This window comes from Gopherus evgoodei, chromosome 2 (assembly GCF_007399415.2).
Source record: "Gopherus evgoodei ecotype Sinaloan lineage chromosome 2, rGopEvg1_v1.p, whole genome shotgun sequence".
In the NCBI taxonomy this organism is placed as follows: domain Eukaryota; kingdom Metazoa; phylum Chordata; order Testudines; family Testudinidae; genus Gopherus; species Gopherus evgoodei.
This window is the reverse complement of record NC_044323.1, coordinates 222241100-222254658: the sequence shown is the minus strand read 5'-3', so window position 1 is coordinate 222254658 and position 13559 is coordinate 222241100. Positions and strand designations below refer to the sequence as shown.

The 13559-nt window shown below is 39.3% G+C and overlaps 1 protein-coding gene across 2 annotated transcripts in view; it reads right to left on the bottom strand.

The window, feature by feature from the left end:
* Nucleotides 1-13559, bottom strand: part of UBE2V2 (ubiquitin conjugating enzyme E2 V2) — a 49886-nt gene that overhangs the window by 35057 nt on the left and 1270 nt on the right. The window contains exon 2 of one of the 2 annotated variants that reach the window (XM_030553064.1): nucleotides 2446-2600. In XM_030553064.1, coding sequence (XP_030408924.1) covers nucleotides 2446-2600 — 155 coding nt within the window. The remainder of the gene's footprint in view (nucleotides 1-2445; nucleotides 2601-13559) is intronic. The other variant, XM_030553065.1, reaches the window with a different exon arrangement.

Below are 13559 nucleotides of genomic sequence, written 5' to 3'. Positions count from 1 at the left end.
CCTGTGGGGGAGGCAGATAGGAGGTGGAGGACAGGCCAAGACCCCCGCCCCTAACCGGCCCTCCATACAATTTACAAAACCTGATGCGGCCCTCAGGCCAAAAAGTTTGCATGCCCCTGGTCTACATGGTAAATAATTTCACTACTGAATGTAAGAGCAGAGACTACTGAGTCCCACCAATAGAAGCCAATCCTGCAGAGCTGAGTGGGGCATTTGAGCCGCTGCCATGACCAGGCCAGCACACTTCCTCAGGGTAACGAATGTCTAGACTGCTCTGATAATGAGCAGGGGTCCATGAAGCACTCTCCTAGTGGCTGCTGCTTCTCCCACTGCTGGAGGCTCTCTGCAGATCCAGGCAAATACTACTGTATCCAGGGCTTTGGAGCGGAGCCCGGAGCTGGAGGTTTTTGCCTGGAGCGGAGTCAAAGCACAGCTCCAAAGCCTTGACTGTATCCGTTAACAGGTTACATTTTAAATGCTTTTCTCTACAATGATGAGAAGGGGGGAGGCGGGCGGGTTTTAAATAAGCTTAGATTCTGACATCACACAACTTTGGAACCAGGGTCCAAGGCAAGTAACTATTGTGCCTATACATTATTTGCCCTTGTCCCTTAGTACAGCATTTCCTCTAATTTTTTTATGTCCATGTGTGGAGTGAATTTTGTTATGTGTACAAATATGGAGGTGATCACCTCCATATTGGTGCACATAACAAAATTCATGTGGTGGGGGCGGGACCAAGAAGTTCAGGGTGTGGGAGGGGAATCAGGGCTGGGGCAGAGGGTTGGAAGCAGGAGATGAGGGCTCTGGCTAGGGGTGAAGGAGCTAGAGTGGGGCCAGGGATGAGGGTTTCAGGGTGCGAGAGGGGGCTCAGGGCTGGGGCCAGGGGATTGAGGATTGAGGAGCGAGTGGGTGCAGGCTCTGGGGTGGGGCCAGGGATGAGAGGTTTGGGGTGCAGGCTGCCCCAGGGCTGCAGCGGGAGAGAGGACTCCCCCCAAACCCCTCTCGATGCAGCAGCTCGGGGTGAGCAGGAAGGGGCACGGGGCTTAATATACGGCTGCATAGCTTAGAGTAACTCAGCCTTGGTATATCCAAACCTCAGGAGCCTAGCAGAACACGTGTGATGATATTCTGAACAACCTACTAAAAGTGACAACTCATTCCAGTTTCCCAAGTAGGCTGAATTTGGATTGTTGGTGGAGCTTAGAGAGTGCCGTCATTATACCCCCCCAACTATCAATATGAGCCTTAGTTTACTTCTTCCAGTAAGGCAGGGAGGGACTTACAACGGAATAAACTATAGCACTACTATCATGGTCACTCAACGCTAGCAGTAAAAGTAACCTAGTAGCACAATGCTGCTTTGAGTATCAGCCCAAGTCTCTATTTATGTAGAGGTATGTTTTGTACTCCATTATCATTGAAGCTGCTTTGCCAGCAAATTTCCTTAGCATAAAACACCTCATTCCAAGATCTGTCCATTAACTTTTGGTGATGCTCACATAAAAAGAAATAAGTAATTTAGGATTACTAGCTCTTTTGCAGGGTGTTTCGTTGTAAAATATATTCTAAAGAAATTCAGAGTTCAGCTGGAACTTGAACTTTTGTTAATGCTAATTTGTCTCATTAGAGGTAACTTAATTGTCTGATCTTTGAAGGTGACACTGGTGGATTTTATACATGAGCTACGTTCACACACTGTGCAGTGAATTATGTGATATAGCTGAAAACGCTACTTATCCTCTCTCTTAAATTCTGTAAATTTCTCATACTATAGGTGTCTGTCAATTTTTAATGATATTGTTTATCATATGCTCTTTGCAGATTTAGTTTTGCAGTAAAACATCACCTCCCATGTAGCAAAAAGGTGGTTGAATACCCCAACAACAGTTCCTGTATAGAATTAGTTTGCTATCATAGGGCATAGCTGCATATTAATGATGGAAATGCAGCTTTAATTTGTGCCTATATTCCAGGCAACAATAGCCTCAAAGAACAACCCCTTCACACAGGTTACTCAATAGTCATAAAAATAACTGCAGAGATATGGATACACACAAGCTATTGCTTTGCTGAAGACATAAGTATGTGCCTACACCATGTGACCCTTAGGCCTGTGCAATGTTCTATGCAACTCTTTCTAGCCTTTCTACAGATTTTAAGGAAATCAGAATTGATGTGGATAATTCCCCAACTATAGGCTTGCTGGCACATATCTGAGTGTACTAGAACGTAGCTTCTCCTATTTAACTCAAGTTACTTCATCAGGCTATGATTAGTTATACACTGAATACAGTTTAATTTACAATTGTTCTGTCACAATCTATCGTTGCAACTACGCATTTTTCATTTTAAACATTTTTAAGTGAATTGCTTCTCTAAAATGTAATCTTAATATAGGATTTTGTACTGCCCACAAACAAAAAAATAGAAGTTTTAACCTACTGTACTGACCCTTGGTGGTCCAATAATCATGCCTGTCCACCTTGTAAGTGTCATATCTTCATCATCTTCAAGGCCCCAGCTTACTGTACCATCGCCAACTCCTTTTTGACCTTCTTCAAGTTCTTCCAACAAGCGAAAATTACGAGGGACTTTAACTATTTAAATAAAGTGAAGTAATGTAAATAGCAATATTCACGAGAAAACATAAATCAGAGATTATTTAATTTATAGCCTGGATGACATCTTAAAATCACAATTTAATATCATTTCAGTCATAAAAAACCTCACAAAGCAAATTTTGAGTATCTTAATATAAAATATTTTTAGGCATCCATTTCAAGATTAAGTAATTATGTTGCAAATCCTACTGTGTTCAAATAATGAAGTATTACATAGTAGCTATACGTCAAATAAAGTAACCTGCTATCTTAAATGCCCACAGTAAATGTGTTTAAGAAAACAGTAACTTTGGGTCTAAGGGTACCACCAAATACATTTGTAAGTCTAAATAGCCATATGCTAATAGATTTCTCCCTGCTGCTTTCAGCTACTGTGCCACAAAGACAATGAAATGCAGATTATGGAATTTTCTACACTGTTAACAATGTTCTGTACTTAAATTGGGAATGTATCAAGTCCTATTGTTCCAGACTGGTGGAGTAGAGAAGTTATGCTATGATTACAGCAGCAGTGTTGGGACCACACACATTGGACAGCATGGTAAATGGAGTGCTAGGTGACTCCAGCACCTAACAGATTACCATTACAATACAATTATAATACAAATATATTTATTTTCTGTAACAACATTCCAATTGTCATAATGATCTAATTATATGTAACCAAATGCACAAACTCCCATCACTGGCACTTTGATTACAAAAAGGCTTGAAAAATTGTACAAAATATCTGACTAATATATAAAAGACAAAAGAAGTGGGCCAAAAGCACTGTCCAGAGGTCACAACTTCAGTCTGTCTGCTCTTGCTCATTGGTATTCCAAAAATCAGAATGAGAGTGACATGATCCTTGTCAGTTTCACTACTGCTCAGAGGATCCCTGACAGTTTCAGTGAAGCTGACCACCATCTTGTCATTGGCCAAGCTATAAGCAGTAAGAGAAGCATGAACACTATCTTTGCAGACTCATGCAGACAAAATTACATCAGTTTAAATTTGCTAAGTTTTCAGAACCATATGGGCTAGAAACTTTTAATATATGAAAGAGCTAAATGGGACATCATTAAAAAAAGCTCACTTTTCTGCACAAAAAAGTAATAAAATAAATGTAAGTGAAAGGAATTAGAGGAAACAAAATTCTCTGGGCTAAATCATCAGCTTGTAGAAGTTTGAATAGCTCCACTGAAGTCAATAGACTTACACTGGTATACCTGGCCGCCTATCTTTTCAGTTTGTTTATTTTATGCTTTTGACAACACCTTGTAAGTAGATTCCAAGGCCAGAACGGACCATTTGTGATCATCTAGTCTGACCTACCTGTATAATAGAATTTTCCAAAAATAATTCCAAGAGCATATCTTTTAGAAAAATATCCAATATAGATTTTTAAATTGCCAGTGATGGAGAATCCACCATGACACTTGGTAAATTGTTCTAATGATTAATTACTCTCAATGTTAAAAAATGTAAGCCTTCTTTCCAATCTCGATTTGTCTAGCTTCAATTTCTAGCCATTAATCATGTTATACCTTTCTCTGCTAGACTGAAAAACTCATTATTAAATATTTATTCTCCATGTAAGTATTTGCAGACTGGCACCAAGTCATCCCTCAACCTCCTCTTTGTTAAGCTACACAGATTAAGCCTTGAGTCTGTCACTATAAGGCAGGTTTTCTGATCCTTTAATCATGGCTGTTCTCTGAACCCTCTCCAATTTTCAAACATACTCCTTGAATTGTGAGCATCAGCCCTGGACATATTATTCCTGCAACAGTTACACCAATGCAAAGTACACAGGTAAAATAACCTCTCTATTCCTACTCAATATTCCCTTGTTTATGCATCCAAGAATTGCACTAGCTCTTCTGGACACAGTCACTGCGAGCTCATGTTCTGCTGACTACCCACCATTATCTCCAAGTCAGCTTTACTGTTCTCCTGTATAGCCAGTAAAGCTCCTAACCTACAAACACCTATTTACACATATAAATTTACTCATTTAAGAAATCCCACTGACTTCAGTGGAACTAATCCCATGTGATTAAATTACACACACGCTTAAGTGTTTTCAGGATCATGGAGTAAATTAGAGTTTCCAGTTTTGATCTTTTACATTGCAACAGGGGACGAGGAGACATTTTAAAATAGGGAAAAAAAGTTATTTTAAAACAAAAATTGGCAGATATTTCTGGGGCAGGTGTAATTCCTGAAACATTGAAATTATTCAGTTTTTTAAAAATGGGTCAAATTCTGCAAAAACAATTTAGGCCCTTCACTTACTAGGAAATGCTTCACAGTTACTAGTGGTGAGCAGATTTTTCAGATTTTAATTTACAGTAAACAGGTTATGTATCTTAATGTGTTAATGCAAAAACTATTCACTTCTTAAAACCAGCATTCAAAATGTAGTTTTAAGTCACAATTATCTAAAGTGAAACAGTCATTATCAATATGAGAAAGAAATCACAAATGTTACACATTTTGAATATAGTAGCCTATTAGGAGAAAGAGGTCAGAACAGAAGTAAGTTTATAATATTGTAAATTTTATTAACATTATAAAAAAACTAAATTTTAAACACTGTTTTTATATGTCACTGTTGTCAAGTATCTAATTTGAATTTTACAGAATTTCTACAGGCAAAAACCAAAATATTGCAAACCAAGACCTGATCCTACAAACATTTAAGCAGGTACTAACTTTACTCATATGACTACATCCAACTGATTTCAATAGGACTACTCATCTGCTTTAAATTAAGCATGTACATAAGTGTTTGCAGCATCAGGCATTAACACTGTATTTTTATTAAAAGCTTCTCTTTTGAAATGATAAAGATTTTATGCCTCAAACAAAATTGCTTTCAGTGTTAACAATATAAAGTTATTTACACTTTCAATACATAAAGTCAGGGTTTTTTTATTTTAAAATAAAAAACATAGGCCAAATTTTTCAAAAACATTTAGGCATCTCTGGATGGGATTTTCAAAAGCATCCACTAATATGAACTAAAAACCTCGATTAGGGACTATAACCTAGTTGAAGCTCTTCTGGTTTCTTGACTTGTGAAAGTTCAATATCATAGAAGATGGCGTTGGTGCTATTGCTTATCAATTTCGTGTTTGAATTTATCAGTAAATAAGGATGATGAGAAGGCCCGGGACTTGTCTTTAGCATAAAGGAGCACTTTAAGTGTGAAATATCTTAACAGAATTTCAGACTTCACTGAGCTTTTTTTCTAACAATTCAGAAGCAATTAAGTTTGCTAGAGGGAAAAGTTGCCTCTTGAGCAGAGCTGTTAACTCCACTATTGACACACTTTCAGCTGCAAGTATTTCCCCTTCTCCCTCTTAACTATCAGGGAAAATAGGAGACCTGAGGCCTAGAGTTCAAGATCTATTAGAAAAATTTCAGCTCAACTCTGGAGGCTGCTTCTTTCTATGACAAATCTACAGTTCACCAGTAGGAAGTCCCAGTCTGATGGACCTTCGCAGGACAGACCATAAACCTCCTCCTCCTCTCTCCAGCTTGCCTCAGTAGTGGAAAAGTGGACCAGAGAACAACTTTGTTCTGATAAACCTCCTTTGTTCTGATGAACCTCAAAGCAGATATGCCCTCCAACAAACCTCCTGTGGTCTGGCAGAATTCTGTTCTGATGAATCAGAGGAAGCTTATGAGAGCACACTTCTACTCTGCCGTTCTTCTCCACTCCCAGACCCAAACCTCACTTACTGCCCCATGTTCCAGCCCCTGAAACCCAAGTCCCAACCACATCATCTTCCCCCACACACACAATTAAATTTATAAAAAGTGATAGTATGTTACAATGATCCTATACATAATGCTTAAAAGCTGTATGTGGCATGCATATACAGAAGCATGATAGTGATTGTGGGCACATGGAGGTCAGGAGGAACAAGTTGTGGAGTGGATACAAGTAGAGATACGAAGAGGCATGGGAGACACTGGAGCACTGCAAGGCAGCTACTAAAGATCAATGCTTACAGCTATCCACATGAACATAAAGTGGATAATTATATTTAGATTCTATCCATACTGCATTTTTTGAACCCATGCAAACCCTCAGAGAACGAGCATAGAACTGGCGTAAGACTGACATTTAACCCACTGCAATATCATTATCTTAGGAGTCTGCATCAGCGTATCTACTCTGATGTAGTTAAAAAAGGCAAAACGGGAAATTCTCACACACAAGACTTTCATCTTATCTCTATTAGTAAATGTTCACTGTAGGAACTAAAATAAATCTAGCAAACTGGTGCAAATTCTTAACATACAGGCAGCTAAACTGATTTAGATGCATTTAAACACTATTAAACTCTCTTACATTTTAAATGGATATCACACAAGTGCAAGCTTTCTAATATAGGTAAGGCCTTTGTTAATGTAGAGCTTATCTATACTTGACATGCTACAGTGGCAGAGCTGCAAGGCTACAGCTGTGCAGCTTTAGGGCCTCGGTGTAGACACACATGACACCAATACGATGGGTTCCTCCCATCGATGTAATTAATCCACCTCCCCAAGAGGCAGTAGTTAGGTTCACAGAAGAATTCTTCCATAGACCTAGTGCCATCTACACCAGGGGTTAGGTCAGCTTAACTATCGTGTATACTTGTCCATAATCCGATCCCCACACCTCTCCAGATGGATAAGTAAAAATGGAAAAAAAATTATGACTCGTTCATAAGCCGACTCTATAATTCAAGGGTCAGCAAACTTTGGCCGAGATCGTTTGTTTACCTCAAGTGTCTGCAGGCACGGAGGTAAACCTACAGTAAAGTGTCCCCAGAGAGGAAGTTTTTGTGGGGGGAGAGACGTAACCCGTCCATAGCCCAGGAACTCTACACTCTCCTCATCCCATCCCTTCCCACTTTATCTGGGGAAGGCCAGGGGAGGATGTCTCTGGCCTGGCTAGAGCTGCTCTGGAAGGCCAGGCAGCATGGCCACAGCCTGCTCCAGCAGGCCAGACTGGGCGGCATGGCCGCAGCATGTTCCCACAGGCTGGGCCAGGACACATGGCTGCAGCATGCTCCAGCGGACTAAGCTGGGTGGGGCCGAGCAGCATGGCTGCAGCCTGCCAGCCCAGGAGCTGCAGCTGCTTTGGAGGCTGTGGGGAGAGCAGCATGGCCAGAAGCAGAGAGACTCTGGCCCTGCCTCATCCCTTCTGGCTCTGCCGCCTCCTTACTCCCTGGTGTTTCCCTTTTTTACTACAAAAATTCAGCTTATGAATGAGTATATACAGTACATCATTCAGGTTGTGGATTTTTCACATCCCTGAGTTACATAGCTGGGTTGACTTAACTTCTGAGTTAAGCTGATATACTGTATGTTCTAGTAAAGTAAACTAAAAAACCCACAAGGAAATAAGCAGATATGTCTTTTAATAGCTCATCATTCAACACCTCAGGGTTGCTCAGGAGGAGAGTGGAGATAGGTGAGCTGAAAATTGTGGAAAGGAGGTAATTGAGTTTGAGACGAGGAGCTAATGAATGTAGCACAGATGGGATGTTGAATAGTTTCACTGTTTATTTCCGTACTTTTTACTACACCTCCACCCCGATATAACGCCATCCTCGGGAACCAAAAAATTTTACCGCATTATAGGTGAATCCACGTTATATTGAACTTGCTTTGATCCACCGGAATGCACAGCCACCCCCCCAAGCGCTGCTTTACTGCGTTATATCTGAATTTGTGTTATATCGGGTCACGGTATATCAGGGTAAAGGTATATTTGCATTCCTGGTACATGAAATGGCACATTCTGGGAGTTGGCAAATTGCCAATTTTATTAGAAATTAGATTTTGTACAGTAGAATGTGACACAGGCAGCTGTGAACTAAGGCTTAGCTCAGGGCCCACTCTCTGTCCCAAACATTCAAAAAGACACCATCAAATTAAATTTGTAACTTTTTTTTTAATGTTATAAAGCCTAATCTTTTCATAGTATCGTTAGAGTTCAACAAAAACAGTTATTTTAACTCCAGCATTGCACTCCTAAAACTGAAACCAACTATACAAAATTGAAAGTGACAATCAACTTTTCACTGTCCAACTAGAGAGAATGAAAAAAGTAAACGAGTATAGCAACAAGTAAACTAGAGTTTAAAATAATTCATTTTTAATAATCCAAGGTGGTGGCAGTCACATAAGTAAAGAAATTCGTTGATTTTCAAGTTACAGTTTTAAATTTTAATATCCTTTTAAAACAAGGTGAAGGAAGGCGATTTCATGGTTTCATCAGGAATCATAACATTCAAAAACCAGTAGAAGTGTGTTTTAGTTGGGTGGTGGGGTTTTTTGTTTGGTTTTTTTTTTTTGGTGGGGGCTGAGGAGTATGCATATGTGGAGGTCAGGGGTAGGTAAAGGCAGTTGTGATATACCACACTGAGACAGGTAGGGAAAGGAGTTAACTAGCAGCTAAGGCAGGGTTATAAAAAGGAGTCACCAGACTGTTAAGGGAAGGACCTTGTGGAAAAATAAAAAAATTCTTGCCCATCTATGCCACAAGATAGGGAAGAACCCAAGGACTACATATAGCTTACAAGAGCCTTTTGTAAACTATAAATTATTTGTTTTCACCCTGGCTGACGCATATCACTATTTGTTGCTTGCCGAGTTTTATTCAACCAGGCAAAAGATGGTACTAGTTCCAACTTTGTTTTCCCTCACTTTTGTTGCCTGCAGCTACAGCCAAGGCCATTCTTACACAGCTGAGTATGCAGAGCAAAGTTTAAAATGATTGCAAAATATTGCTGTCATAAATAGATAGTCAAGGGTTAATAGAACAGAAGTACTTTATATCTCTTTTGCCTGTAAAGGGTTAACAAAATCAGTGAGCTTGGTTGTCACCTGACCAGAGGACCAATCAGGGGACAGGATACTTTCAAATCTTGAGGGAGGGAAGTTTTTGTGTGTGCTGTTAGTGTTTGGTGGTTGTTCTCTCTGGATTCTCAGAGGGACCAGACGTGCAACCAGGTTTCTCTCCAATCTCTTTGATACAGTCTCTTATATGTCCAGAATAGTGAGTACTAGGTAGATAAGGCAAGTTAGGCTTATGTTTGTTTTCTTTATTTGCAAATGTGTATTTGGCTGGAAGGAGTTCAAATTAGTATTTTGCTGAAAGGATTTTTATTTGTATTTGTGTACTTAGGCTGGGAGGGTATTCCCAGTGTCTATAGCTGAAAGACCCTGTAACATATTCCATTTTAAATTTACAAAGATAATTTTTACTGTTTTTCCCTCTTTAATTAAAAGCTTTTCTTGTTTAAGAACCTGATTGTTTTTTAATTCTGGTGAGACCCCAGGGGACTGGGTCTGGATCCACCATGGAATTGGTGGGGAGAAAGGAGGAGAGAGAGAGGTTATTTTCTCTCTGATTTAGGATTACTTTCTCTCTCGGGGAGAGTCTGGGAGGGGAAGAGAGAAGGAGGGGGGAAGGTGAATTTTCCTCTGTTTTAAGATTCAAGGAGTTTGAATCACAATAAATCTTCCAGGGTAACCCAGGGAGGGGAAGCCTGGGAGAGGCAACAGTGAGGGAAAGGGTTTACTTTCCTTGTGTTAAGATCCAGAGGGACTGGGTCTTGGGGGTCCCCGGACAAGGTTTTGGGGGGACCAGAGTGTACCAGGCACTGGAATTCCTGGTTGGTGGCAGCACTACAAGTACTAAGCTGGTAATTGAGCTTAGAGGAATTCATGCTGGCACCCCATCTTTTGGACGCTAAGGTTCAGAGTAGGGGATTATACCATGACAATTGTTAAACACAAATTTATCTGCTACTGACTCCAGGAATGGATTCTTGGTAGACAGTAAAAAATTTGGAGTCTAGGGATATAAAAGAGGGGCAACGCCCTGGAAGGGGCATGGACTTCAGGAAGAGATTGCTACCTGGTCATGGAATGAGGAGCACCAAGGGAGGAAGGAGACAGGCATAGAGAACAGAGGCATAGAGCACGGAGGAATACACATATAGAGGGACAGAGAAAATGCAGACTTATTTTTTATGTTTGTGTTTGAAGTTTAACATTTTAGAGATTTAAACATGTAAAGTTTTCAATTTAGTGTAACAACTTCTCCTCCTACAGACTTACTGAAGTGTAGAGGAGGGGAGACCTGCTCTGAAGAGTTATAAGATGTGTCAGAGGCTAGGTCTGTACTTGAAAGTTTCATCAGTATAGCTGCATCAGTCAAGGGTGTGAAAAACCACACCTCACTTAGTTATACTTGGCATAATATCCAGAGTAGACAGAGCTATGAAAACCTACATTGACAGAAAAACTGTCGGTGTAGGCCACATCTACACTATGAGGCTATGCCAACACAGCTATGGTGCTACAGTCTCCATAGTGCAGAAATACAATCAGCAAGGTGCTCTATTGCTGTAAAATGTTTCACACACTCATTCTCACCCCACCCAGTTTACACCTCCAACCTAGTTAACTATGTATGTTCCCTAAATATTTTTTAAAGATATGCAAGAGGTAAAAACAGATTAGGCTACGACTGCACACTGATTTATTGAGTGGGAACTGAACATGCATAATCTTGATTTTTTTTAAATATTTTCCTATTTTTTCAAATTTTGGAGGCAAAGATAATTATGTGTACACACTGCAATTTGGGCAGGGCAAATGCAACAGGATTATGTGGCAGTGCGGAACAGGTTGAATGCCCTAACAGTTCTTTTTGAGACATTCTGTTTATTTTATTTTAAGATGAAATTGATAAAGAAAGGTAATATTGGTTTGATGTGTTAGCTGGACTCCTCCAAAACACACTTTCAACTCTACCTCTGTTAAAATAGTCTGTTATTAACTAGAGGTCAACCTTCAAATCTAAAGTAACTAACCTTTGGCCAAAAGCTACATTATAAGTCTCCAAAGTTGAAATTAATAGTTACCAGTTTTACCATTTGGTAGCTACTAAAGACCTGATAACTTTCTCTATCTCATTTCCTTTAATTTATTGGTGTTTTAAAGTTTTTAAAGGCAAAACAATGGTTAAGGTTATATATTTAAGCAATTAGAAAGAGAATATGAAAAAATTCAAGATAAATGCACAGCTTAAACCCTGATAACTCACACTTCTTATGATATAGTTTAGTTATTTGCTCATGGCTCTTAGATACAAGTGCATCCAGAGTTGTAGAAAACACATATCTGAAAAATAATATATTTCATAACCATTATAATACAAACATAATAGAAAACAGAGTGTAGATTATGTATTTAGACTTCTCTTTGGCATTGCTAGAATTTTGGTTGTATTAAGAGTTATATATTGTGTATTTTAACTGGTTATAAAGATCACATTGTTTCCTCCCTCTCTCGCTTCAATTTTATAAAAGGCTTTAAATATTATTCTTTGATGTTTTTTCCTGCAGCTGGCAATTTTATGCCTTTCAAAAAAAATTTACACTGTATTTCAAGGAACTGAATGCAATGAGTCCCATCTATCCATAACATTTTAAGTGTACTTTACCAATAACTATCCTTTTCCTAAAGAAACATCTTGACCCAAGTTTCCAAAAACCTTTAATGTTGCCCACAAACTGATGTAGGCTTCTGAATGGGTCTAATTACAAACAAAAATAATGGCAATATTGAAGGCCAGATTGAGGAGCTGCTTAACAGATATAACATCTGCACACGAAATAAACAGATGAGGGAGTTTTGAAGGATAGATAATTGGTTACGGTGAGGATGCTATCTAAGAACAATATAACTGGCCATGTTGAAGTACGTATTTTCATTAAGGCATATTCAGAGACAGTTATTTTCAAACATTTCTTCTTGTTCTAAAATGCTCTGTAGTTTTCCTATGTGCTCAGATAGCTGATTAGTGCTTTAAGTCTCAGGAAAGGAATGCCTCAGGGTGAATCTTGGCCAAACTGAATTCAACAGGCGTTTTGCCATTTACTTCAATGGGGCCAGGATTACACCCCCTAGAGTTCATCCAAACAAAAACTACACATTCTGGCAGTTTCAGCTCTGACCCTTCCTCTTTCTGAAATAAGGATGAAATTCAGCCATGACTCAAAGTAGGCAGAATCCCATTGACCTCATTGGAGTCATATCTGCTTAGGCCTGCAGTGAGTTTTGTCCCAAGAAAGTACCGTGCAGTTTCCTGGGAAAGGAGCATATGTGTTTGGCTGAGACCTTAAAAACTAACTTCCCTTCCTGTTCTGCAGTTCTCTGACTCTGCCTGGTTTCCTCCTCTACTGAAAAGATGGCTGATTTTCAGTGGTGCTAGGGAAGTATAGAATAAAGCACTTTAGGATCTCTGGAAATGAAAAGGTATATAGCTATAGTTAAGCACCAACTATGTTTTACTATACAAGTAGCTGCATTTCAATAATAAGGAAAGTAATTCCTGTAAATGTACATATATACACATACAAGCTTTGCAAAATAACTATTATTTGTTAATATGCAAAGAGCACTGGGATAGAAAATGCAGTGAGTTTTAGCAGCTTATTATTTCTACCTTACAGAACTGAGTGAATACAGAGCAGAAGGAGGACAGTCTTCTGATTCAACATCATCAATTTTTAGTTACAGCCGGAATGAAACAACTGTTTTGAAAGCAAAAAGTTGCAAGCAGCAACAAGATTCACTCACAAGCAAAACCAACTTTACTTTCTATTTATTGGAGGAAACCAGATGACCTAGAACTCAGAGACAGGCAAGAGTGCAAAGAATCTGGGAACTCACTCTATCCCAAGAGTACTTAAAAAAAAAAATCTTATTTTATTTTAATTCCAACACCAGAAGGCATTTCTACAAAGAGTAACAAAATACAGTTCTCCCACAATAAAGTAAATATAGTTCCTTCAATATACCCATCCCTCTCACATGGTGGCCCACCCCAATTCAGCCCACATTGGGCAATGCAGGCTTTTTCATTGCCAC